Source organism: Orussus abietinus, unplaced genomic scaffold (genome assembly GCF_000612105.2).
Source record: "Orussus abietinus isolate OABI.00-Male unplaced genomic scaffold, Oabi_2.0 scaffold28, whole genome shotgun sequence".
In the NCBI taxonomy this organism is placed as follows: domain Eukaryota; kingdom Metazoa; phylum Arthropoda; class Insecta; order Hymenoptera; family Orussidae; genus Orussus; species Orussus abietinus.
In genome coordinates, this window is record NW_019394431.1 from 675857 (window position 1) to 700130 (window position 24274).

At 45.4% G+C, this 24274-nt stretch overlaps 2 protein-coding genes across 3 annotated transcripts in view; both read left to right on the plus strand.

Annotated features, from left to right (window-relative positions):
• LOC105701292 overlaps positions 1-2409 on the plus strand; it is a 78672-nt gene extending 76263 nt beyond the window's left edge. For both annotated transcript variants that reach the window (XM_012427927.1, XM_012427928.1), the window contains exon 12: positions 296-2409. In XM_012427927.1, coding sequence (XP_012283350.1) covers positions 296-1198 — 903 coding nt within the window. In that variant the 3' untranslated portion in view covers positions 1199-2409. The remainder of the gene's footprint in view (positions 1-295) is intronic.
• Positions 2410-3347: 938 nt separating this feature from the next.
• Positions 3348-24274, plus strand: part of LOC105701288 (tachykinin-like peptides receptor 99D) — a 98137-nt gene continuing 77210 nt past the window's right edge. Inside the window, exon 1 of the mRNA XM_012427922.2 lies at positions 3348-3572. The gene's annotated coding sequence lies outside the window, so the exon portion shown is untranslated. The remainder of the gene's footprint in view (positions 3573-24274) is intronic.

Here is a 24274-nt window from a genome sequence, read left to right on the forward strand (position 1 = left end):
AAATGTCATGGGTGTCGGGACCTCCCTCAGGGGTTCATATTCACGTGGTAGGGTTTGAAACAATTCGGTACCCCCAGTTTCATGAAGGAAAGTGTCATGAAGGATTGACCCCTCGGATGCCACTTTCATGCCCCTTTAAGGTGTAGAGAAAAATTACATTTTTTATATAGTTTATATGGATTTGATGTCAATAGGGACGAGGAAAATCTATCTTGGTCTTTTCGTACCCTCTGCGAGATTAAGAACGAATTAGACCAGTTGCTGGTTTTAAAAAATTCCGAAATTGACATTGCAGATTCCGCAAAGTGTCCAGCCACCCTCAGCAACGTCTCGCTTGGATTTCAAGCGACTCCTTTTACAGCAGAACTCGAAATCCGGACCCGTGCGGCTCTCAGCAGCCGAGCAACTGAAGCTATCCCGCCAGCAATGTCAATATCAGCAACACTCCCAGCAAATCTCCCCCCAGATCCCGCCAGTGAAGGTGTTGAGCCCCCGATCTGTCTGGAGATTCCAGACCCCGCGATCGGACGTCTTATCATCAACAATCATCGAGGACGCCGCAGCCGAGGAGAAGGCTATGAAGCCGTCCCCAGAGAACCCATCCCCGATCTCCAGATTAAACCCCAGAAGGCAGCTGGACCTTAGCAGTAATCTGGTCCCCCCAAAACCTGCAGAAATTGAAAAAGATCAGAATAATACCGAGTCGACCCAGGAGAGACTATCCAGGCCAAGCTCTCAGGCTTCCGAGGGGCTGAAAACCGAGCCTGAGAAACGAGGCAACCTAGGCATCATCCCAGATGCATCGGCAAGGTCCTACATCACTGCTGAGAGCCTGATCGATAAGGTCCTCTTCGACCGGAACAACAGGAACGCTTCTGAGATTAAAGCTCTGGCAGATCAGAGCGAAATTCTTCAGGCTGCCCAGAATGCTGCCGATGGTCTCCCAGCAGCTTCTACAGCTTCCGTGTCCACCCCCAGGAGAGAAACTGCCCTCAATTCCGTAGAATCTCGCAGACTCAGCAATCAACTCGCCAGGGCCCAATTTTTGGCCGCCATGCCTGGGAATGGAAGACAAGCCCAGTCTGAGAATCCACTTTTTCAGAAGCGCTTTAGAGCAAGGTCGGAATCGCCTCAGCACGCGATTACACAGAATGTTGCTCGCAGTCCCAGTGCTCCCACCCTTGAGACCGCTCTGTGATAAGGAGAGCGCGTTATCTCAGAGGGGAGCGCGACGATACGCACGCAGCCTCCGACTGCGGACCGAATTATCGATATTGCCGCCATACCGCTATTGCCTTTGTCTCCTGGTATCGATCCGATCGATTGTAAAGTTTCCGAACCAGGAATCTCCGACTTGGATCGATATCTCGATCAATTCCAACCCTCAGGCACAAATCCTGGATTGCCCTCGCACTGCATCGTGACAAGTGCAAATCGTTACTGTACTTTATGCCGTTCTAAGCGAAGACAATAATTCCCGGACATCGATGCACTGTACTGAGGGAATTCTGAGCGATAGTTGTTCCTAATTTGTTACTCAAAATCGAGCCACCTTGAAAAATAATGGTTTAAATCGTGTCCAGGTGTTAGAATTTCGGTCCATGGGACTGATTTAGCGGTTGAAATTCATTTTTTTGGCTTTGTTTACGGTGTCGCTTTATATGTAGGATTGAAATTGCGTTAGGTATGAAGTACCGTCACGATTGTATATTTTTACTGTGCGGTGTTCTTATTTTTAATGAGCAATCGAGGGGGAATGACTCGCGACGGAAGGAGTGCAGCTTGGCGCCTAATTCGCTTTTGTACAAATTGACTTGCGATCGTCTCGATTAATTTATTAATTTATTCCCGTTCCCCGTGACGATATTTGATAAGCCTCGCATTTCGACGCCGCGCATCATTGTATATAGTGGAAGTAGGACTTGGTACATAGGCAGGATCGCGCGGAGATTCATGATCGCTTTCTAGTCTAGTCGGGGGTAGATTAGGACATTTGGTTGAAATCATGAGAGGATGCGCTTCTTTATCTTTCTTTTCTATGATATGAGCGATCGGATCTATCGATTCGATAACGTATGCCGAAGATTTACGTTTGCGACGAATCCGACCGCGACGATGGAAGCGCTTTGCGACCCGGCGAGATCGAGCCTGGATTTTATTATCCACACGTAATATATTCGACGAATATAGTGTCTAGGGATTACGAAGAGTTGCCTTACGATAAATTATTTGAAACCTTGCGGGGCGTCCGTACTTTGTTCGCGAATTGTCGAAAAAAAAAAAGAAATATATATGTATATGAGACGCGCGATAGTGCAGACCACGCGACGGAAACGCCGCTAGATGTTAAGCCGAAGAAATGCGTTTTGTACTTTGCTCAGAATAAAATGATGATTTTTTAAAACTGAACCTCGCGTTGGATTTACCCGTGGTGAGATACAAAGATGATTAATTGTAAGATCTGACACTAAAACGAGGCGCGTCGAGTTCTGCCTATTTCATTTTTAATTACACCTTCGAGAGAATTTGACTTTTCTTTTTTTCTTAATTATGAACAGGGTCGGTATGTGACATTTTAGAGGAAAATTCCTTTCAATGATCATTTATCATCTGACAGTTCAAACATCAAACTGTATTACCGAGAATCCGAAATTCAGGAATTTACCTTCCCTAGGTAATTTCAAGGCATGATAAGAGATTCTAAGAGTTGCCCCGCCACTGAGGGGTAACACGTGGCAAGTACGTTAGTTGCTCGCGTCCACCACCAGGGGGCAACAGAGGACGCGATCGCGCGCCCCTTCCCGTGAGCAATCTCCCAACTCATCTCTGCTAATCTCTAGTGCATGTACTATGGAGAATTTTATCCTCCCTTCCTTATCATGCCTCTAACTAATCTACATCTGGTATTTAAAATTTGATTCAACAATTGGGAATTAAATGGAACAGAGTTAATCCGGATCATGGAAAAGGGACCGAAGGCTCGCACTTAATAACGTTAAATAATTCAAGGTACTAGTAACTTTTGCCGGGCGAAGTGCAATTTTACGGGTTCAGCGGGCCTTGACTTGAAAAAAGAGATTGATAAAGTAAACGAGGATTTCCAGGCTCGCTGAAAGATTCGAAATTAATTCCCCAAGGTACTCGGAGTTAAGGGCTCGATAATTTATTTATTGCAGGACATAAAGCTGCAAATTGAAATGAGGTAACCACTCCCACCAACTGCGGACGCCCAGAGATTCGTAGCGCAAATAAAATGCACCGTGTCGTCCTGCAGCCGGGTGCATCGCGATCTGACGAAGATGCACTTGACCGATCCCCGAGATCGGAAACGCACTCGGCGAGATGCACTTCGCAAAGAGCATGGGAATCTCGCGCATTACATACCCCTAAGTGCCCAAGTGCTATCGTCTTAAAGAGAGTCAAGGTGAGGATTATTTATTTAAAGCCTGGCAGTGGTTCAACCGCGGCTTAATGACTTACCAGAAGAGCGAGTCCTTCCTAGTGCACCGGCGGAATGCAACGAGTCTTCGACTTTAATCCAGTTGCAATGTATACCTTCGACAATCCTTGAGGTACGTGGGCCATTATCCAAATACATTAACTCCATAAAAAAAAAAAGAAGGAAGAGAAAAAACTATTTCATCAAACTCTGATTACTTCATCTATTTGATTAAATCACGCCGATGGGCGGTATAACGCAAGTAAATGTATTAAATTAAATATGTTGGTTGGCCAATTCCAATTTATTATTTTCATTTTTATTTTTTTTAATCGGGTTTAACTTTTTGCTCTCCTTTGTCAAGGGTGACTCGACGTAAGCAAAGGATATCTCAATAATTGGGAGTGCAAAGGGTTAAGGGATCGTTCGTTATAGTAGGTCAATTTCAAAAGGAGCGGAAATTTCTTCATGTAGATCGAAAGGTCGCGGCTTCGTCGAAACGCGAATATCGTCAAATGTGTCCCGTAATTGCCGGCATACTCGGGCCGATATTAATATGCCTCGGTATGGGGGTCATTTTATCGATTGTAGAGCGCCAGTAGTTATGGGGCCAAATGCCTTCGCGACCTGTCCAAGATGCACGAGGCTGCTCCTGTCCCTGCCGACGATTTTCAATGCACGATCGTGCATGGCCTGCGAATTTATCGGCCCACCCCTTCGCGATCCGCCCCACGCAAATTCCCTGATCGATAATACACCAATATTGCGATATCGATATTGCGTACACCCACGGAGTGGATTATAAAATTGACACGAGTCCTTTTCGACGCCGCCTTTGAAATTCGTCCTCGTCGCTCTTCGTGGTTTTTCCTGTTTCCAAAGAGTCCAGGGAATTATCGTCTACTTAACACCAGTCTGTCGAGCGAGAAGTCCCCATTTGCAGGGAAATCGTCGATTTAGAAGAGGCCAGCCTCGATCTGCGTGCAAAAGCGCCGTCGGCGAGGAAATTGTACTCTAAACCTTTCAAGGGGAACTTATTCAGGAATTTCGAGAGGCCGATGCGGATTGATTACGGCTATTTACATCTAAGTGGACAGAGATGAAGTATTATTCCTCCAGAAGTGCAGAGAGACGGGATTCCAGATTCTTGGGGAGGCAAGAAACAATGGCATGCGTGATTGCGATAATTAAGGGCCTTTGGAGAAGGTCTTAGACTTCATCTTCGATTGCCTCCTCGATCGACGAGAAGTCGGGAAAATAGAGCCGGGGACGACTAACCAGGGACCATTTTTTATTTAATAAGCAGGAAGCGATAAAGAAATGATGTACGGACTCGAAATGCCGGAACTTCTTCCCGGGCCACGGCAGGAGAGAAATTTGGAGCAAAGCCAATTCGAAGAGGTGGAGACGCGCGAAGTGCAGCCTCTCCTGGACGTGTCACTGACCTTGGTCACAAGGCCGAGTCGTTGGATTTCAAGGTCTCCATTTTATGTACGAAGAGGACCAGAACATGAAGGAAAAGGCGTGGAGGAAGAGGCGATACCGCTTATCAGGAGTACCTGAACACGTAATACTCCTGATAACGAAGTGCACCCCGTACATCAGGGATTTTCTTCCCGAGTATGTGTTAATTTTGTACTTTAAGAGTACGTGCCATTAACATTTCCATTTCGACGTAACCTGGTTAGAGCGACTCGGTACCAGGGTGAGACAGAGGAAACTTCCTCAAGTATTCTCGTTCTGATTACTTTCTCGCGTGTTATCGATCTCCCTGGACTCCCCTAACGTCTTCCTATACCGATAAGTCCCTGATTATAAAACGGGAAATTAACGAGGCTACTTCCATCCACGTTAATATTATTCCTTGATCGACGCCTGGACGTCGAAGGGAACAGGAGGGAATTTCCCCTCTCTTAGTAATAACATCTCGATTAATTAATATCCCTCTAAAAGGTGGAGGAGAATATATCTCCTCTTGAGTCAATAGTACGAGGGAAAATAGATCTCTACCTCTCTAAATTAATCGCTATGCAGGGGCGACCATTCTTTTCCAGGAACTCGATTTCGAAATAGTGTCGCCATGACTTTGGGCCACCGAAACGGTGTCATGGAACTGACTTGGAACACTTGCCAATTACAATGCTCGATGACACTCTCGGAGGTGACGAAGCTCGATGTTTTCCGAGTACTATGCGCCATGTCCAAATATATCATTTTCGCGTATTCTCTTCGGTCGCCTTTTTTTTTTCTTTCCCCTCCACCCGACCTGCAGAAATAACGCCGGGCTAAAAGCGAACTTGGCCAGGGTTGTCGACTGAGCGAAACGCGCTAATTTCCCCGAAAACTGACGATTGTCACGCCGCAATTTAATTCCTATTTATTATATATTATATTAATTTTTAAGGGGAGGTGCCTTTATCCCAAATTTCACGACCCCGAAGGCGCAAGCCTAAACGGGCTGAATTTAATTCCATTTTTTAGGGGCTATTTCTTAATGGAGAGCGAGTTTAGTCATTTGGTGCATCCTCGAGATTCGCGCGATGAAAATGTTTCGTGTTGAAAAATGACGGCTTTACTTGGGATTTAAAATTTTAAATCACGGTCTGAAATTGATTTTCTTAGAGGCTGTTTCTTTAGACATTTGTTTTATGTAAATTCCGGACTATGGGGAGGGTTTGTATCTGGTTTATCCTTGGAAGGGGAACGATACGTTCAAAATGATTCGAGGGATAGGTCAGGGTGGCGGAAACCGCACAAACCCAGACAAGCGATTGCTGCTCGTGGGCACTAAGCAATAAGCGATGTTTCTCAGCCAGGATCGTCCTGAGTCGGGGAACATGAGTTCCAGTCCGTGGACTGGTACAGAATGAACTCGAGGGGGAGCAAACACCTCCGAATGGAGCCCAGAAATAGAACACCCGATGAATCGGCCTCGTAAGCGCTGCTGATCGACCGTAACCATTCGTTCATTGATCCACTCTGTCGGATCGCTGGTTGCACCGAGGTCGTCATTATTAAATCCAGATTTATGGGAAAGGGGTGGGAAAATTCCTGTCACCTGAAAATCCCGTATAAAATATTTATAGGATTTTTTCCCCCAATTTTTCTCCCCCGAGTATTTGACATCGGGACGTTTAGTGAACTCATCTGTGATAAGGCAGAGTTTTTCTGCTTCGAGAATCTGACGTTAGGACGTTTGGCAGCTCGTTTGTGATAAAGGAGAATGAAGGGAAGGAGGTAATGAGTTTTCTGTATTTTTTTCTGAATTTTTGCTGCAATGATTCTCTGCAGGTTTCTATGTACACTCGGTGCATCGAGTACTTAGAACGAAGAATGGGAAAGTTGCACCTAATGCCCCAAGTGTGTCGGGGTGTTAGAAGTGCAGGTGCAGTTGGTCGCAGTGCGCACTACACGGGGTGGAATTAACATTTTGTCGGGCGAAGGAATCGGGGTTGATCCGATATGCAGAATGTGCGTTGGTGGGGGTGCATCCGTGCGTGCATGCCGCCCTTTATAAGAGCAGGACTATATTCAGGTCTCCAAGAGAAGCGCGAAACGTTTGACGAACCGTGCAATGCTTGCAATTGGAGACCACCGCGAGTAATTCAGCTTGGTTGCTCCTGATTTCGAATTTCTCCCTAATTCCGCCTCGATCGTATTTACCAACGGTGGAATAAATAATAACATACATTACAGAACGACCAAAGGGTCCCACAAGATGTCATTATTGGATTGACTAGGTGAGAGAGTCATATGAGGCCCGAAAATGGGGAGATATTTTGGAATCTCTCGGGAATTTTGATTAGTTACCCTTATCAATGGCAGGGTATATAATGTATATATTATTTATGGGACGGGGAGGATCTCGTGGAATTTTTTAATATTTCCATTCCGGTTGACATACCGAAGAAGTCATATCAGATTTGCGACCCGGGAGACTGGGTCATGGAAAATATCAAATGTCGACTTCGCGGACGATATGAGGAGCATGTTAAGGGATGTAAATGAACCCGTAGGTATTCTCGGCTGGCAGAATGCGAACGGTTACCACTGTGTGTTCAGGTAATTGAAAATATTCCGATCATAACGCGGCCCATAGCCGGTAGCTCAATTCAGTTATTGCTCCCGTGCACATCCAATATCCTCCCCGAAATTTCCGACGTCATCCATTTCGATAACCGGAATCGGCGACAAGAATTTACAACAGGAGCCGTAAAAAAGGGCCCCGTCACGAGTAGAATCAATACACAATATGCCGGCAGAAATTTATTAATCATCCGGCAATGAATTCCTGCCTGGCAATTCTTTTCCAATCATCAGCCCCATCGATTACCCCGCGAAGGATCCAATGAAACATCGTTTAAAAATTCCGGAAAATTCCGAAATTTCCACGGAGAAACAATACACATTTCTCGATCATATCAATTTACTCTCCGTTTACACGGCGAAGATCAAAATCCTGGAGGAGCTCGTAGGGTTTCCGACAATATACAGTCGTGCCATCCGGGAAGGGCGATTTGTTTATCATTTTTACTCGACATTGAGTGGCAGCTCCGTCGACGAATTTCCGGCAATATCGGCCATATGAAAGTACACGGCGTCGGATATCTCTAAACAAAAAAATGGATGTTCCTTTGAAGCGCATTTTCAGGTCGCTCCTAGAAATTAAGGACGCGCCCTGAAGAGATCGAGATCTAGATGAACCATCTCGAGATTCGTCGATTTGCTCTCTCTGCAGATCTCTTCTCGAATCACCTTCATTGGACTTTATTGGATAATGGCTGCGTAAACATGACTTTACTACTTGTCGCAGAATGCATTCCCTACGAGGTGTCGGCTGCAGACGTGCAACGCGCTGATGGGAAATAATTGCCCGAAATTGCAGGAAAATATCGGAGCATCGCGGAATTATCTTAACGTCATCTGAAACGCGCCCTGAAAGAGGCAGAAAACCTTAAAAATCCGGGAAAGGGGCGAAATTTCGCAGCGACTCACGATGCAATCTTCGGTGCATCGGTGCAAACTGCATCCAGCTCTCGCTGGGGAAGACGCTATCGCGATTCGACTATTCGGCTCGAGGATTCCCCCTATGCTCGAAATTCCCTTTAATTCGGGGAGCCAAATGCAGTCCTCGATAACCGTAAACCACTCAGCTGAGATACTGATACCGTCTTTCAGCTCGCCAATTCCGACCGAAATCGAACTCGCCATAATAACTCCGATTGTTTTTTTTTCTTTTTATTTCTTTTTTTCATTAACGAGGAATCAAGATTTCAATTCTCAACCTAACGGAGATACGAACCTCACATCAATTTTTTCTTACACTCAAAATTACCAATAATCTCTTTTTTTTTCCCTTTACAGTAAATTAATATTCACATCCATCTGATACGATATAAAATGAAAACAATGCATTTAAAATGTAGAATTAATTCGCTGAAGAACAATGAATTGATAGTATCGCGCTTTTAGCATACGCTTCGATTGATAGCGGAATCAATGAAATTAATTTCTCGTTATCAATTGCGTCGTCACAAATATCTGGATAAATTCTGAAAGGTACCGGAGCGTGGTATCGATTTTGCATATTTTTTTTATTATCTACATTTTTTAGTGGGACCATTATAAAGCGTTACTTTTCCTAGCTCGGTTTTCAGCCGGACTCGATACGTCGGCGTCTCGAGTACGCGCGTTGAGCGAGCGCCGCGACGCTGAGCGCCGCGACGCTCCGCGCCATCCTCGGCGGCAGTAACGTCGAGGCGCGCGTCCCGTTCCGTTCCGTTCCGTTCCATTCGCGCATCCCTTAACTCTTAACACTCTTCCGTATCAGTAGGTCCGCGGTTCGACCGTCGTCTGCAGTCCCGACGTAGAGGAACTCTGATAACGAGTCTAGAGTGAGTGCGAGAATAAAAGAAGACGAAAGAAGATAAGGAAAGATAAGAGAAAGGAAAGCGTCCCCACGTGTCACGACATCGCGGAAGGAACTCCCGAAGGACTCTGTGAGTGACTTAGAATGTTTTTAAACGATAAGGAAAAAAGAAAGGAAAAGAAACGTGGGCTTTAATCCCAGATATTTATTTTCCATTTTTATTTACATTCCATACCGCGAAAGGAATTCCTCGAGAACTTTTGGGTGACTTAGAATTCTTGAAAGGACAACAAAACAGGAAATTAACGTTGGATAACAATAAAGGGAAGTTTCATGGATTTCTTTTATCCTAGAGAATTTATTTTATAGTTTTATGTTTTATTGTTTGATGTTAGGAGGATGAAAAATTTGTGCAGGATCGTGGAGAACGGTTCGGTGTGATTGGACTTTCATTTTTGGAAATTTTTCTCAGGCATTCATTAGGCAGTTCCGGGTCTATAGGGAATTCGGGGGTTGCTTCTAGGGCATTTTGTTGGGGAGCAGTTTAATGGGGGATTCTTTGATACCGTTATTAGTTTTAACGAATATCTCGAAGTTCGCCGAGTTCCTGGTTCGAAAGTTTTAATAGGAAGACCCGGGTTCCCAATTAACCTAATAATGTCTCCTCGTCTAGGGTTTTATTTTTCGGGAATTCGAGATCTTCCTCCGGAGTTCGGGAACGAACCTTTGACAGCGTCGGTCAATTTATCCCTGAATATGGGGCTTTTTTATAGACTGCGCGTTCGGAAGCGCGAGTCGGAAAATTGGGGGACAGTTTGGAAACATTTTTTTTTCTTTTCTCGCCGGCGAAGTTGCCTCGAAACTCGCGTCCATCGACTCGAAATTCGATTTCGAGGGCGCACAAAGGCGCCGCGACGACATTTCGCGCTGCGAATGTGCATCCCATACCCGCCCCCGTAAAAACTTTCGCCATTCTTTCCCCCAGCGACGTAAAATATTCAGATCGATCCTTTTGCAGACCGCCGATGAGAGACTTTATCGGAGGTGCGAAAATTGCCAAGTTTCATGACTCGAGTTGCGGATTTTTCGCGGTCTAAACATGATTTATCCAAAGTAACGAGTCCGAAATTATAAGAAAACAAAGTAGAGATTGATTTTGAGTCGAGAAATGTTTTAGAAAAAATTATTATTCACCTAGCGCGAGTCGGGAAAGTGGAACTTTGCTAAGCCGGGGATTTGGGCGCTGTTCTTGGTGATAGCTAAGACAAGCGAGGTACGAACTTTTTTAGTCTTTGGGCGTTCCCAGCTCAGGGGGTATTTTTGATTTACGAGTCCTTCGAGATAGATTTAACCTGGCCTCTTAGGAGGCTGTCGGAGGAGCTAAAAGGCACTTCGTCCTTCTCGCACTTCGCCTCGTACCTACCACCCTGCGAAATCGCAGGAGTCCCGGAGCAAGAAGTCAATTAAAGCACCGGAAGTTTAGCTCGTCCATCTCTCCGCCCTACATCAAGAGCGAGGATAAGCAACGAAATCGTTTCGGGCAATCCGACTTATACATACATTCTGACGAACTTACTTATGCATCTTCCGGGAACCAAAGTGCCATTTCCAGCGACAAGTTGAAATCCGACTGCACTGAGAACTCGCAAAGGGGCCAATTCGTAAATAATGGCCAATGCGTAAAGAAAGTGAGAATAAAATATAAAGTCACAAAACTGAAATTCCCGGAAAATTTGCCCGATTTTCACGAGAATTTTTTAGAAACTTCCGGAGGTGACTACTAGAGATTCACGAAAGATCTATGTAATTAGGGTAAATATTGAAAAATAATACCAAGAGAAAGTGCAGATTGAAGATTTACGTATTTTGGAGGGCTGACACTTTAGCAGGAATTTTCACGAGAAAATCTAAGGGATTATTAACCGGTTGTTTTGTTGAAAAATCTACTTGACGTAATAGGACGCACTGCGGAGCGGTTCTCCTCTTCGATGGCGACTCCGCCGCTTGATAAATTTATACGAGGGCCATAAACTAACCGACTGATAAGCCGATACGTTCCGGCCAATAAATTTCGGGCTTTAAAATCCTGGGATAGAAACTGACTCGTCTGGAAGGTCTCTTTTGGTTTCGCCGGTGATGGAACCTCGTCAAATTCGGAGCTGGTGGAGCCAGAAGTGACGTTTCCCCTGTTTGTGGGAAATGATCTAGAGCACTTTTCACGGGGGAGAAAATGGAAAGGAGAAAAGAGGTCCTGGATTTCGAATAACGTGCAGCCTGACGAATCGATCCATTAAATTCCCACTCGCTCGGTGGGTTATAAATTTCAATTGGAATGGATCATCGCCTCCATTCCGAGGTAAACCGCCTGCGAATAGTTCTCCTCTTGGAAATAATTCAGTGCAAAATCCATCGAAGAGTGCACTTTAAATTATCGAAAAAAAAAATCAAATTAATTACTCATTTCCAACAGCGAGGTATTAAACGGTAGACCGTTACCTGAGGATTTCTCGGTCCTTACTGTAAGATATCTCAATTTCGCCATTATATTTTAGAACTTTTCATATGCGGATTTCCTTTCAACGCACCCTGGGATTATCGAGTTGCAGTGGGGAGATGCAAATTGCGGAAATCGCGCGAATCGCCAGCTGTGGATTTTTCACCGTGGAAATTGGCGAAAGTAAATCCTCTCGATCTGTCCAAAGCGGTTGCCTGTAATGATCGCAGGGATCCGATTAACGGGTCAACCGAATCGGAGAAACAACGCGGCTCCATGCGAAAATGATTACGTCCAAACTGATAGAACGAGTGGCAAAACTCATTAGTTCAATTTCTCCCTAAATTCCGGGGTGGTTTTAATCGACGCATTTGGGGTGCATCGCCCATGTAAATATTGCCCGAAAATGATCCCCGTTGATCCGCCCATGGGAAACCCTCTACAGTCACGAGGTCCTGGTTTATCTAATCAAGCCTAATCATGCGAAAAGCGACCTCGACTCCCGATCGCGAGTTTTAATTCCATCGCGTTTTGCTACCCGGTGCGCCGTGAAAAAGAAATTTCAAAAGGTCGTGGGAGGCGAGGCGAGTAAAAAGGGCGATTAAGCGCTCGAATGAAATGCCATGAAATCGAAATGAAACATTTTTCCGGGCGGATGAAGGCGTGACGGGCGTTCGAAAATAATCTGGTAGATTGCACGCGATAGCTGGAATTTAATCGAGACCTATCAAACTCTGCCGTAAAATCGAGCTTTGGATCAACATCGAATTTCTAGCAATTTTCTGAATCCGGCTAAGATCCGGATTAGCTTCGTTAAGTTTGGGTTTATGACTCGGCCCGTTTACCTCTTACGTCGTTACCGCGTTTATGTCGGAGATGTTTTGGTCATTTTCGCGATATTTTCACATTTCGAGGGCTCGTCCCTTGGTCAGATTTTTTAAGGTCGCGATCGATGGGGTGACAATTTTCGCGGACGTCGATTGACCCGCGGATGTCAAATTAAAGGACTTCTCGTGGGAATGGTGATCGGTTTACTGAAGGGTCGCGAGTTGGTGTAAACGAAGTTGTCAAGGGGTTAAAAGAGAGGGATGGGAAAAGCCAAATACACGATCCAGCGCCGACTGCGTTCCATCCGTCAATTGGGATCTGTTTTCCTTGGCATTTCCGACCGCATAAACGGATCTTTCACGCTCCAGATCCCCGATTAAATCCGGAAAAGTTACCACGACCGGCCAATTTGCATATATGAAACAGGGAAAAATTAATAAAAATAAATATAAACCCTCGCGGATTCTATCTCGCGCCATGAATCGAGCTCTGCACTCTTCACGGAGAAAGGAAGTTGCAATATTTAATTCGTTGTTATTTATTAACCATGATAAACGAGTAATAATGGATGAGCTCGATTCATTCTCGCGGCTGTTTAAATTAGAAATATTTCAGAAAAAAATGGATAGATTTGATCTCGTGCCATGAATCGATTTCCAGCCAATCGCAGAAGACGACTCGTGGGATTTAATTCGGCATCACTGATTAATTCCGATAAACCACGGATAATGGACGTGCCCGATAAATTCCCGTCGCTGTTTATCGAGTCTCTGTGAACCTACTTTAATTGAAACATCGATACTCATTGCGGCTCTTTGCATTCCTCCCCGAGCTGCCTCATAATTCTTACGAGTCTTTAGCGCCGATCCGCGTGGTCGTCAATTACGATAATTGAAATATCGACACTCATCGATTCTCCATTGCACATTCCCCCCGATATTTCCGCAGTCAAACGTTACAAATGAAAATGACAAAACTGCACCCACTCGGTCGGCCTGCTCAACACTTAATCGATGAATTAATTTTTATTCAAGATCTTCGCAAACTAAGGGAGAAATTTATTATCGAATCATTGAATGGAATGTCCCTTGGTCGTAGATTACGATAATTGAAGTATCGATACTCATCGATTCTTGCACATCCCCTCCGATATATCAGCGGTCGAGCGGTACAAAAGAAAGCTCCAAAACTGCATCCATTCGGTCACTCTGATAGATGATTAATTAATTAATTAATTTCTTTTAAGACCCCCTTAAACTAAGGAAGACACTTGTCATCGGATCATTGAATTAGTAGTGTTAATTGAGAAAAATTCCAAGCTTTCCCTTTGGGCATTAAATCGTCACTTATGGACATTATCAGTCCGTGATAACGGCGATAAAGGGCTTTCGAAAACTGGAGCCAGTCGGTCGAAATGGGTAAATGAAACAGGAAATCACGACCGCTAATATCCGCCGTTTGGCATTAACCATCCCGTAATACTTGGCTAGAGTGAGTACGGGATTAGCGCTCGTCGGGTTTGCAAATTGCACGGTGCACCTGCAGAATGCAGTGCAGTCGTTGGTGAGACGGCCTCGTGATAACGATCCCATCGCGATATCGGTCGGTTCGAGTAGAGACTGGGTGTCAAAACTGAGAGATGAAGAGTTCGAGTGGGCGTTTCAATTCCGGCCTGAAATTCGAGCAGAAGGCAGCACCTCGCATGGTGCATCGACCACCAGTTGGTTGCATTACCTTTTAATGCAATCGTTCATGAATGACAAATCGAGGGGGTCGAGTGAGGAGCTCCGTTCGGGAAATCTAATTCCGGGGACTTGCAGGACGCATTTCATACGACAGCCACCAGTTGATAGCCGATGCCAGGATTTATCCGGAGAATTTATCCAGATTACGTCCCCATTTAAATTCTCATACATCTAAATGAAAGAAAAACAAAGAGTATTGAACATCGAATTTCTGCACGAGTAAATTTTCAGAACAGTAGCTTAACGCTTTGCGTGGAAATTTTTCAAATGATTATCGAAGGCGTTTCAGGGAAGTCTTCGAGCAATGTTATCTGGTGAATTTCTGAAGGATTAAACGTTTTTAATAATCCTCGGATTATAAATTTCTTACATTTTTATGGAGGACGTTGGGTGTTGAGAATTCGGCCGCGTGGGCGTCAAAATTAGGAAATTTGACGTGTAATTGATTTTAAAGAATTTCCACCCACGCGTAATTTCCCCATTCATCCCCAGGTTCGATAAACAATGGGGAGTATGCCGGGTTCGCGTTTAAATGAAATGTGCTGGCTGGAAATTACATTTCCTCCCGATGTCGGGGATCGAAGTGCCGGCGCCCCAGCGGGGCCAAAAGGAAAAGTCGATCGTCGAACCCCGTAAATTCGATTATGCACCTCGGCTGCATTTTCTCCGCGAGTTGGTAAATCGGCCGTGGCCAAACGGCAACGAACGATGTTATTCCGCGACGTTATCGTTGCACGATGTTGACTCATGTGCACACAAATAGTGACAGAGGGAGAACCGGCGATGCAACTAAATCAGCAAGAGAATGCAGCGTACGAAATTGCATCGAAACTTATCACTTCCACGCGCACACTTAGATAATGAATATTAATATAAAAGAATTCACGTGGACATTGAATATTATTAAAGAAATTCACCGTACATCCTGAACATTAATATATAAAATTTCGAAGGACCGTCGAAACTTCATTCGGGATTTTAATGAAAATTTCAAGCTCGATCTCGAGGAACCTTGTTAGAAATTCATTTTCGCAGGCTGATAAGGTCGCAATAAATCCAAGGTATGTTTATTGTTTTCCTCGAGGGTTGTTTATAGGGCCCTTAAGTGGCTCGAGCAGCCAGAAAACTTTGAGCTAACTAAAGCGGAGAATTTATTCGAGTCGAGTTTTATGGTCGAGCGGCGCCTCTCGCAGTGCATCTTCGGATGGGCAGAATTTCCGGCCCCGAATTCATCCGACCCGGAAAGATGGAGGAATTCTACGATCGGGGCTAAGAGTGCGCTTCTCGAGTTGACATCGTCGGGGAGAAGGGAAGAGCGGGAAAACAAAGTCGGGGTTAACACCGCGGCAAATGGAAGAGGAGGATAAACCGGGGGTAACTCGATCGGAGACCCCCTGGGAAACTTACGGTGATAAGGCGAGGGGCAGCGGGTCAACGAGGCCCCCTGAAATCTCCCGATAAGGTCATACGTGATATACTGGCCGTAATGTGTTTTTTCTTTGCTTCGTTTTACTTGATTTTAATTTATTTCCCCTTTTTACGGAGGAGATATACCGCTGCGCGGCCAATGGGAAGAAAGCACCGATCGAGGCTAACCCGGTCGAACGAAATCCCCTAGGAAGCTTATCGTCGTAAGGCGAATGACACGGGGTCTGCGAGATCCATGGAAATCCTAGGAAGAAATATTATACTGCGGATTTTTCTTGACTTTCCACCGTGCGAGAATTCCGATATTCCGAGACCTCGGAAAGAAAGAAAAAGAAAAGGGACTTGTAATATAAATCCTCCGATGGAAATTCGAATTTCGCGGTCTTGGATTCCTGCCAGTGAATTTCGTGGGTGGATGTTGTACCTCACGCCACGTGGATAAGGATCTCGGTAAATTAATTACTAGGGTAAATATAGTTTGTGGGGAAAATGGGCAGTCGATTGATTCTTTGTTTCTGACCGAGTTGCGCGTCTTCAGGGATTTCCGGCAATGGTGAATAGTAAATGTCAATGAATTTGAAACGGAGATACCAGAGGTCGGCGGGTACATGGGAAATCGATGAAGTGGTATAACCGGGATGCAAGTAATTTCATAACCGAATGGGTTTCCGGCGAACAAGGGGCAAAGTTGTAAATTGGAAAAGAGGTGGCAGGAGGAGCAGACAATAAGACGAGCCGACCGCGCAGGAAAATTGGAAACCCTGAAATACGAGGACGAAGCCAACCTGCGTCCGCGAGGTCGGGCAGTTCCTTAGGAAAAATTGAGAAGCCCTCACAAGGGAGAAATTCTGCAAAAGAGCCTTCGAAAACTTTCCTGGGATGTGAAACAGACCGGGAAAAACTGCCGGGGAAATTTCGGCTCCCAAATCCGAGGTTGCTGCCATCAGCAGTTGCACTTGCAGCGCAGAATGCACCGGGATGCGGTGAGGGATTAGCTCGGTGATTGTTCGACTTTTCGGATTCGCTCGAAAAATTGAGCCGCAAGGATGAATTCTTTTTTGCGGTGACTAATATTCAGCAGATCCGAGTTCAATCTGGATCGCGTGAATTAGGGTTGTCGGGCGAGTTCATTCAATCCGAGTCAATTTCGTCTGCTTAAACGGATGACCAACGAATGCGCTGCTCTTCCGGATTAGGTCTCCCTAAATTCTGGACAAATCAATATGGCGAAATTTGGAGCCTAAGCAAGACAAGCCCCATAAATCCGGCCTAGTATGATATAGATTTGAGCCGCACATACATGCCCTTTTTTTATGGAGACTGATTTCCGCCGATCCAAGTTCAATCTAGATCACGCCGAGACAAGTACATTGAATCCGAGTCAATCCGCAGGCTACTTAGCCGAATGACAAATGACATCGCTGTTCTCCAGGACTATCGCCCCCTAAATTCTGGACAAATCAATATGGCGAATCCCGGAGTCTAAGCAGGACGAGCCCCATAAATCTGGGCGAACATAAACGCCTTCTTCCGGGGACCTCGGACGATTTTTCACAGCGGACAGATAAATCCCTCGGGATGGATCGATCAGTCTGAAAATTCAGGTGACCGCACGTACCTCCCGAAGAAATGTGCACCTGAGCAGGGACCCCAGAAAAGGAACTAGAGCGAGTCTTGGGACATACGTGCACTTTGAGGTGCACTCGAGTGCATGCGCACGCCGACTTTAATCCAGACCCCGACGTTTCCCTGGATCTCCTTATTTTTTAGCCCTCCGCGTGCCCAGGATGCGATTATCCCCCGGGAAGCCTGCCAGAGATTTTCTGCCCTTTTCCCCTACGTTCGGTTAAATTTAATTTCCCGTCTCCCGGATGATAAAGCCACTGGCTAAACAATAATAACAGCGTGGAGCCTCCGTTAATGACGTTTCATTTAGCCCCCGTTTATTACACCGGTGGGACGTACGAGTAGGGCATGATTTAACTGGCGCACTAAATAAAATGGAAAAAATTGCAAAGGTTGCAAAGGTTGCAATAAAGCCGCCCTGGTATCCCGGCTTTTCCGCGTAGGGAAGATTTTCCCATCGATTGGCCATTTCTCCACGTACCCCATGTACCATGTAGAGAGAAACCACCCCTGGATTAATTACCCTGATAACGAAAAATGGAATATTTCCCTGTAATAAATCTTGATACTCTATCACTCGATGCTGAAAACGTTAGTAAAATGAAATTTATGCAAAATGGACCATTTAGGATCCAGAGCAGGAGAACGCGGTCTGGAAAAATTCCCGACTTCGCAATTTTAGGATATTTATCGCCGGAAAGTAATACCGGCTTGTTTTCCTTGTTTTTCCTCACACTCCAGAGAAAACCTCCGACCGTTTGGAAGAAAGTTGCGGTTACACAAAACGGAGAAAAATATTCCTCCCGTGTATCTCTGACAGGTCTCTCGTTTATTATGGTGTGTGAGGTATTACGGTATTACGTAGGAAGGGATCGCTCCGTTTCCCGGAAAGACTGCGGTTTTTTTCCCGTGACTTTTTTCCTCTGCTTAATTAACCCCAGAAAAATGTGGGATAAAGGCCTAAATGGAGATGAAATGATGAAAAAAATCGGGGAATTTTCACATCTATCGGCGGATTATTTCACGCTCGAAGTCAGGGAGAGGCTTTGAGGATAACTCGACGACGCCGCAGGAAAAGCGAACCGGTGATAAATCTTATCATCCAGGGAATATCTGGGTAATACATCCCACGTTCGACTTGCGAACTCGGCAGGCGGACATACTTATTACACATACATCATCGAGGAACATCCGAAGCCGGGAACGTCGATGGGTCTTGTGGGTTTCCCAGAAATCGGAAAAATCTCCTCGAGACCTCGCTCCAAGGCACGTTCGTATTTTTCCCCACACTTTTCCTGCAGACTTCGATGATAACAATATGTACACTCGCCTCTGGAAAGTCTCGTCAGCGATTCCCCGATTGGCAGAAAACGCGAGTGCAGCCGTAGGTACACAGGTGGGGCTGAGCAAGATTTTCAAATGTACAAATCGGGCTAAAAGTCATTCCGAAAACGGTCGATTCGTTATTCACGACGCCTTTCCGTGGAAATCTGAAATTCCGGTCGGCTCTGCCGCGCCTCGCCTATAAATTCGGAATTTAAATGCCCTCGAGTTGGAGTTTAAATACACTTGGACGGACTTCGCGCCATGAATGAGAATTATTAGCTATGGAGGGTGGATTATCGAGTTATATATTTTTTTAGGATTAGGAGAGTTGATTTAAGGATGGTCTCGGTTTCCTTGGGATTCGGGGGAGGATGAATCCTTCCTTATCAGGAGTTGAAGCAACTCTTCGGGGTAACTCTTAGAGATAACTCTTCCACGTGGTCCTGGTCATCAAAGGACTGCGCAAGAAATTCTCGCAGGATATATGTGTATTACGTATATATGTATATATGTATATATAGGGTGATGTGATAGATAGAGTTTGCAGATGCCACTCATCCTCGCCCTCTTACCTCGACGTGCCGATATAGGCTCTGCTCGGCCTAGGACCAACGTAAGAGCTTTGCTCCATAAGTGGAGGACCCCATATTACTAAAGTCTCGAGTAACGGCTACTTCATCGTGTCACTTCCGGCCCTGTCTTCCGGAAGTTGCTTCTTCCCGACTTTTCGAGCACATGGATGGCCGCACCCCAATCTTCTCTTAAGAGCAACCCTAAGTGCGAGGACACACCCCGAGCCTTTTAGCGAGCAACTCGCTCCCTAGCGTGCATTTTTCAGTTTTCACAGTCTTCAAGGTTGCGAAACGTATTTTGCGAGAGCCTACTCTGAAAGAAAATTTTAAATTTATAAGATATCATTTAGAAGGGTGCGCAAGAAATTATTAGGGAATTATTAGGAAATTGAGATTTCCTAATTTTGGCAATTTTCCCCGGGTTTTCTTACGGACACTTGGAGAGAGGAGACTATCGAAAGTTCCCCCAGGTACTAGTTGAAATTCCCCACGCCTTTAATCTCCATTTTCGAGGTGTTCGCTCTGCAACCATCGGCGGGTCAAAGGAACTCGGAGTCGCCCCTTTAATTGGAAATGTTAAAGAAGGGCTCTTTAAATTTCATGAAAGTCGATTTAGGGGGACACCTGGATCCCTATATTTTCCCCCGAAAGTATCGCGGGTAAGTTCCAACGCCCTGGGAATTTTTGCCAATTTTTGGGATGGATTAACGACCCCCTTGATTTATTTCTTTCTGTTTCTTCCGGGCCTGTTCAACTCGCGCCTTCTGGGGACGCGGAAAATGGGGCGCTGACCAGCGGAATTTCAATTTCGTCTCCTGGTCTAAGATTTATTAGATAGCGATACCGAGGGGGCTGAAGTTTCTGGCACGCAATCTGACCTTTGGAAGTTCTAGGCTGCACTGCATTGTTCGAGTTCCTCGTTTGGCTCGAGTCTCGTGACAAAATTCCAAAACAGCCCCGCTTAGAGTACGATATACCCGAGAGGGTGTCGAAAATAAATTTATACGGCGTGCCGAAGACTAGTTACTCTATAAAAAATTAATCAAAATCGAACCCCCGTGAAATTGGATGCTGGGCATCGCTGGCCTTCGACGCGCCCGGGGAGATCGAGAGATTTCCGGCGATCATCTCCGGATAGATCCTCTCGCGACATCCGCGGATTTCCTCTCGCGAATCCCCAAGAAATCCGGAATATCGGGCGCAACGACTGGAAATAATTCTCCTCTCCTTTCTCGACAGTGACACTCTTCGACGTGGAATTTATTATCCGCGAAAGAAGTCCCAGTGTTCCCCGGAGAAATATTTGCGAAAGGAAAGAGCGATACTCCACTTTATTCTTCGGATAAAAATCGAACCGGGGGAGGTTATCCGAGTGAACAAATTTCAAGGTGGTTTAAATTGTCCTGGAATTTAATATCAACGTCGCGTGATATCATCAAGATGTCTACGCCTCTCTATTAAAAAGTCTTACTCATTTGAAACTCCTTACGCACGTGTAGGTCACCTACTGAGGAGAGTATGACTAAAAATGATTTAGGAGCGTTTTCAATTATTCTGAAATTTAACATCAATGTCTCGTGGAATACTGGGAAAGAAATGTCATGGAAGCAAAAAAATACTTCCTGGAACATTACCAAAGAAATATTCATTTAAAATTACTTCACTTAACCTCGAATTAATGGAATGCAAGATTTCTTCGGAATGATCACAATTCGTTTAGAATTTATTTTAGTCAAATAATTATTCTTCGAGTTAAAATATCTCTTTAGTACTTTTCAAAGGAACATTCTTTTTTAGTGTCATGGATTGATTTTTTTAACGAGGTAGCTTCATTTTTTATGGTGTTTAATAATGAAGTCGCTTATCTGGAGATCGGTGAGGAGGTTTATGTTATCGGGAATCTAGATACTCGCGAAAGGGCCAGCACTTGGGGGTGTACACCTTAGAAGTAGGTGGAAAGTAATTCCCACCCCCTTTCCGCGGATGCTGCACCAAGTCGCGTTGAATTCGCGAATTCGCCCGGCGAACCGTGCCCGAATTTCATTTCACGCGAGAGCAACCGCGTCGCCGGGAATTCAATTCACGCACACCAACGACCCCCCGCGAAAGGGTTAACTCGCGTGCACGCCGCGATACTCGGATTTCAGCCCCAGGAAATGATCCACCGCGAATCCAAAATAGAGAAAAAAAAAAGAGAGATAGACTCGTTCGAGGCCGCCTCTCAGTTTGTCCTCTCGTTTAACTCGAGCCCTCCACCGCAATTATTGCCCTTCCCTTAGAAAAAAAAAAAAAAAAAAACATTGCAGGATTTTTAAACAACAAAAAAGAAATGCTTATCAGCATTCCGGAGGGTAATGATTATTTTCTACCTTTGTAAATAAATTCCCCTAGCGGGAGAGGGGGACCCTTGTTAAGGCAAAATTAGATTTCACGCTACGTGAGCGTATTTTGGATAGCCCGGACGCAGGTGTTATCGCGATAAATCGAAAACCAAGCCCGAAATTCCGGACGGGAGAGGGATGGTCCATTGAAATTCTCCCCAGCATCTCGCCCACTTATAATACCACGTGCATAGGGATGCACCCCGCGATGCAACGCAGTGCATAACGTCCCGGTCCTGCATGCTTGTAACGCGGCGAACCTCGCTAATTTTTGCGGGTCATTCGCGAATTATTTGCCGATGGTTAAATTATTATTGCGACGCGGAATCGTACTATTTTAGGTGAAAAGGAGGGGAGAAGTTTATGCTTCAAGGAAGTTTGGAAAGAACGAAGCCTCTCTCGCAGGGAAATTTTTGAAATTGCTCTTCTAAGGCTCGCCGACTTTTTCCTCCCTTTTCGCAGTTTCCTTCAGTGCTCTTTCGGAGCGTTGTTGGCCGTTAAGTGAAATGAGTGCGCAATGTCGGCAAGGGTCTGCAAGTAACGGCGAATCCGTTCGTGTAACGAGGCTCATTAAAGCGTATGACCGTCGTCTCGTTCCTCCGAGTCAATTCTAGATCCTTGGGGTTGCAATTGCGCCGAGAATTATCTGGCAATCCTCGAATGATAATAACGACCTCGCGGGACTTTACTTGTTTTCTATTTTTCGCTTTGGGCTCCATCTTACAATTTTGGAGGTTTAATTTACTCGGCTAATAAGTTTCTTGACGCGAGGCGCGAATCATTGCGACACTTTCGAGGCGAAGGCTCTCCCTGTAATTGCGATTTCCCACGGGAGTAAATTGGCTTTTACAGAAAAGCCAGTAAACCCTCGACTCGTCGCCTCGATCCGCATACATTGGGAGCTCGCAAGCAGTGCCCGGAAATCTCATAATTTTCCAAAGTTTCACCCTCTGGATTTAATTCAAATTTAGTGCCGAGATTAGGGGACCGGCCGACTTTGGTGTCGCTCGTTCGCTAATTGCGACAAACGGGCCATGAATATCACGTGAGACGATATTCTTGTCGCAAGAGGCCGAGGGCTGACTCAATTAGCGCGATTACCACTTCCGAGACCGACATTGCACCCCTGAATTTCCAAAATGCACCCCGACACGTGCTGCCGATGCCAAAATTCCCTAAAAATGTCGAAAAAAATCCAACTCATCGAAAAATAAAAACGTACATTTACACTTTTAAAATATCAGTCCACATATCTGCACATCGTAATCGAAACGCTTCCAAAAATTCGTCCAATCCAAAGCGAGTCCTATCGAGCCGCCACTCCGATGGGCAATTTCGCCGAAAAATGTGGGATTTTGAATTCTTTTTTCTTTTTTTTTTTCGGAAATTCGGCAGGTGCCTCCACGAGTGGCCTTTTAACTCCGTATCTGTGCACGCCTGAATTCCCGTGTACACAATTCGGCATCGAATTCGCACATTTTGGGAGCCTATCACCGATCGTTTGAAAGTTCACGAGTGCGCGAATTTGAGGTTTATTCGCGTGTGGCAAAAAAGGGGATTTTAGAGCGGGGCGAAATAATTTCCCGACCTGTGAGTGGATGTCATCGATGGTTATGGCCTCGATCGGCGAATGGTGAACATGTAGGCGACGGGTTACATGTCGAAGCATAGAGACGAGGGTTGGACCGAAAGGCCGGAAGTGGGCGTCCATCGATTCGCTGATACTAACGCGAACGACTAACGAGCCCTTTAGATCGTGGCCAGAACCACTTAAGCCCGACAACCCAGGAACTGCGTGCACTCGGTCCTCCTCAATGTCCGCGATTGTTAGACGAGCTGGACAGCCTCGTTTCCGGTTAACTTCGCGCCGGACTTTCGATCATCCAAATCCAGAAATTTCGGAGCGCCCCTGAGGGGACACAAAAGCGGCGCTTAAGGGATAAATCGATTACTTACCTGTCCTTTTCCAAAACCGGCGCACAAAATCGTTCAAGGTCTCCCCACGTGAACACGAAGGCCCTTAACCCTTTCAGCGCCATGGACCCATAAGTGCGTCCGACGTTTGGTCCAATATTGCTTGTACGCCCTGATGAAATTCGCCCCAACGCCAAAAGGGCTTAGTGCTGCGGGGGTTAAGAAGGTCCTGGTACCTATAGAATTTCATTTCCATATTTATAATCATTTTGCATAATAAACGAAACGTCATGGGTGTTGATACCTTCCTCAGAGCCTCCATATTCACGTGGAAAAGTTTTATATAATTCGGTACTCCCAGGTCTGAGGAAAGTGACATGTACGATTGACTCCTCACATGCCGCTTTAGTATCGCCTTAAGGGTTAAATATGTCACGACAGTGGATGGATTTTTTAAGTGAAACCTTTCACGGTAATACATGCAGGCTCTCGTGTCAAAGGGGAAATTCAGAAATTCGGAACGTAAAACGCTTAAAAAAGTAAAACGAGGCTCTAAGTGGGATGAAAATTTCGTGCGCTGGGGAGGAAAAATCGACTCTAAATCGATGGTAAATAAAGGTGCTGGCAGGGGAGCGGGACTGTTAAAAAAAGG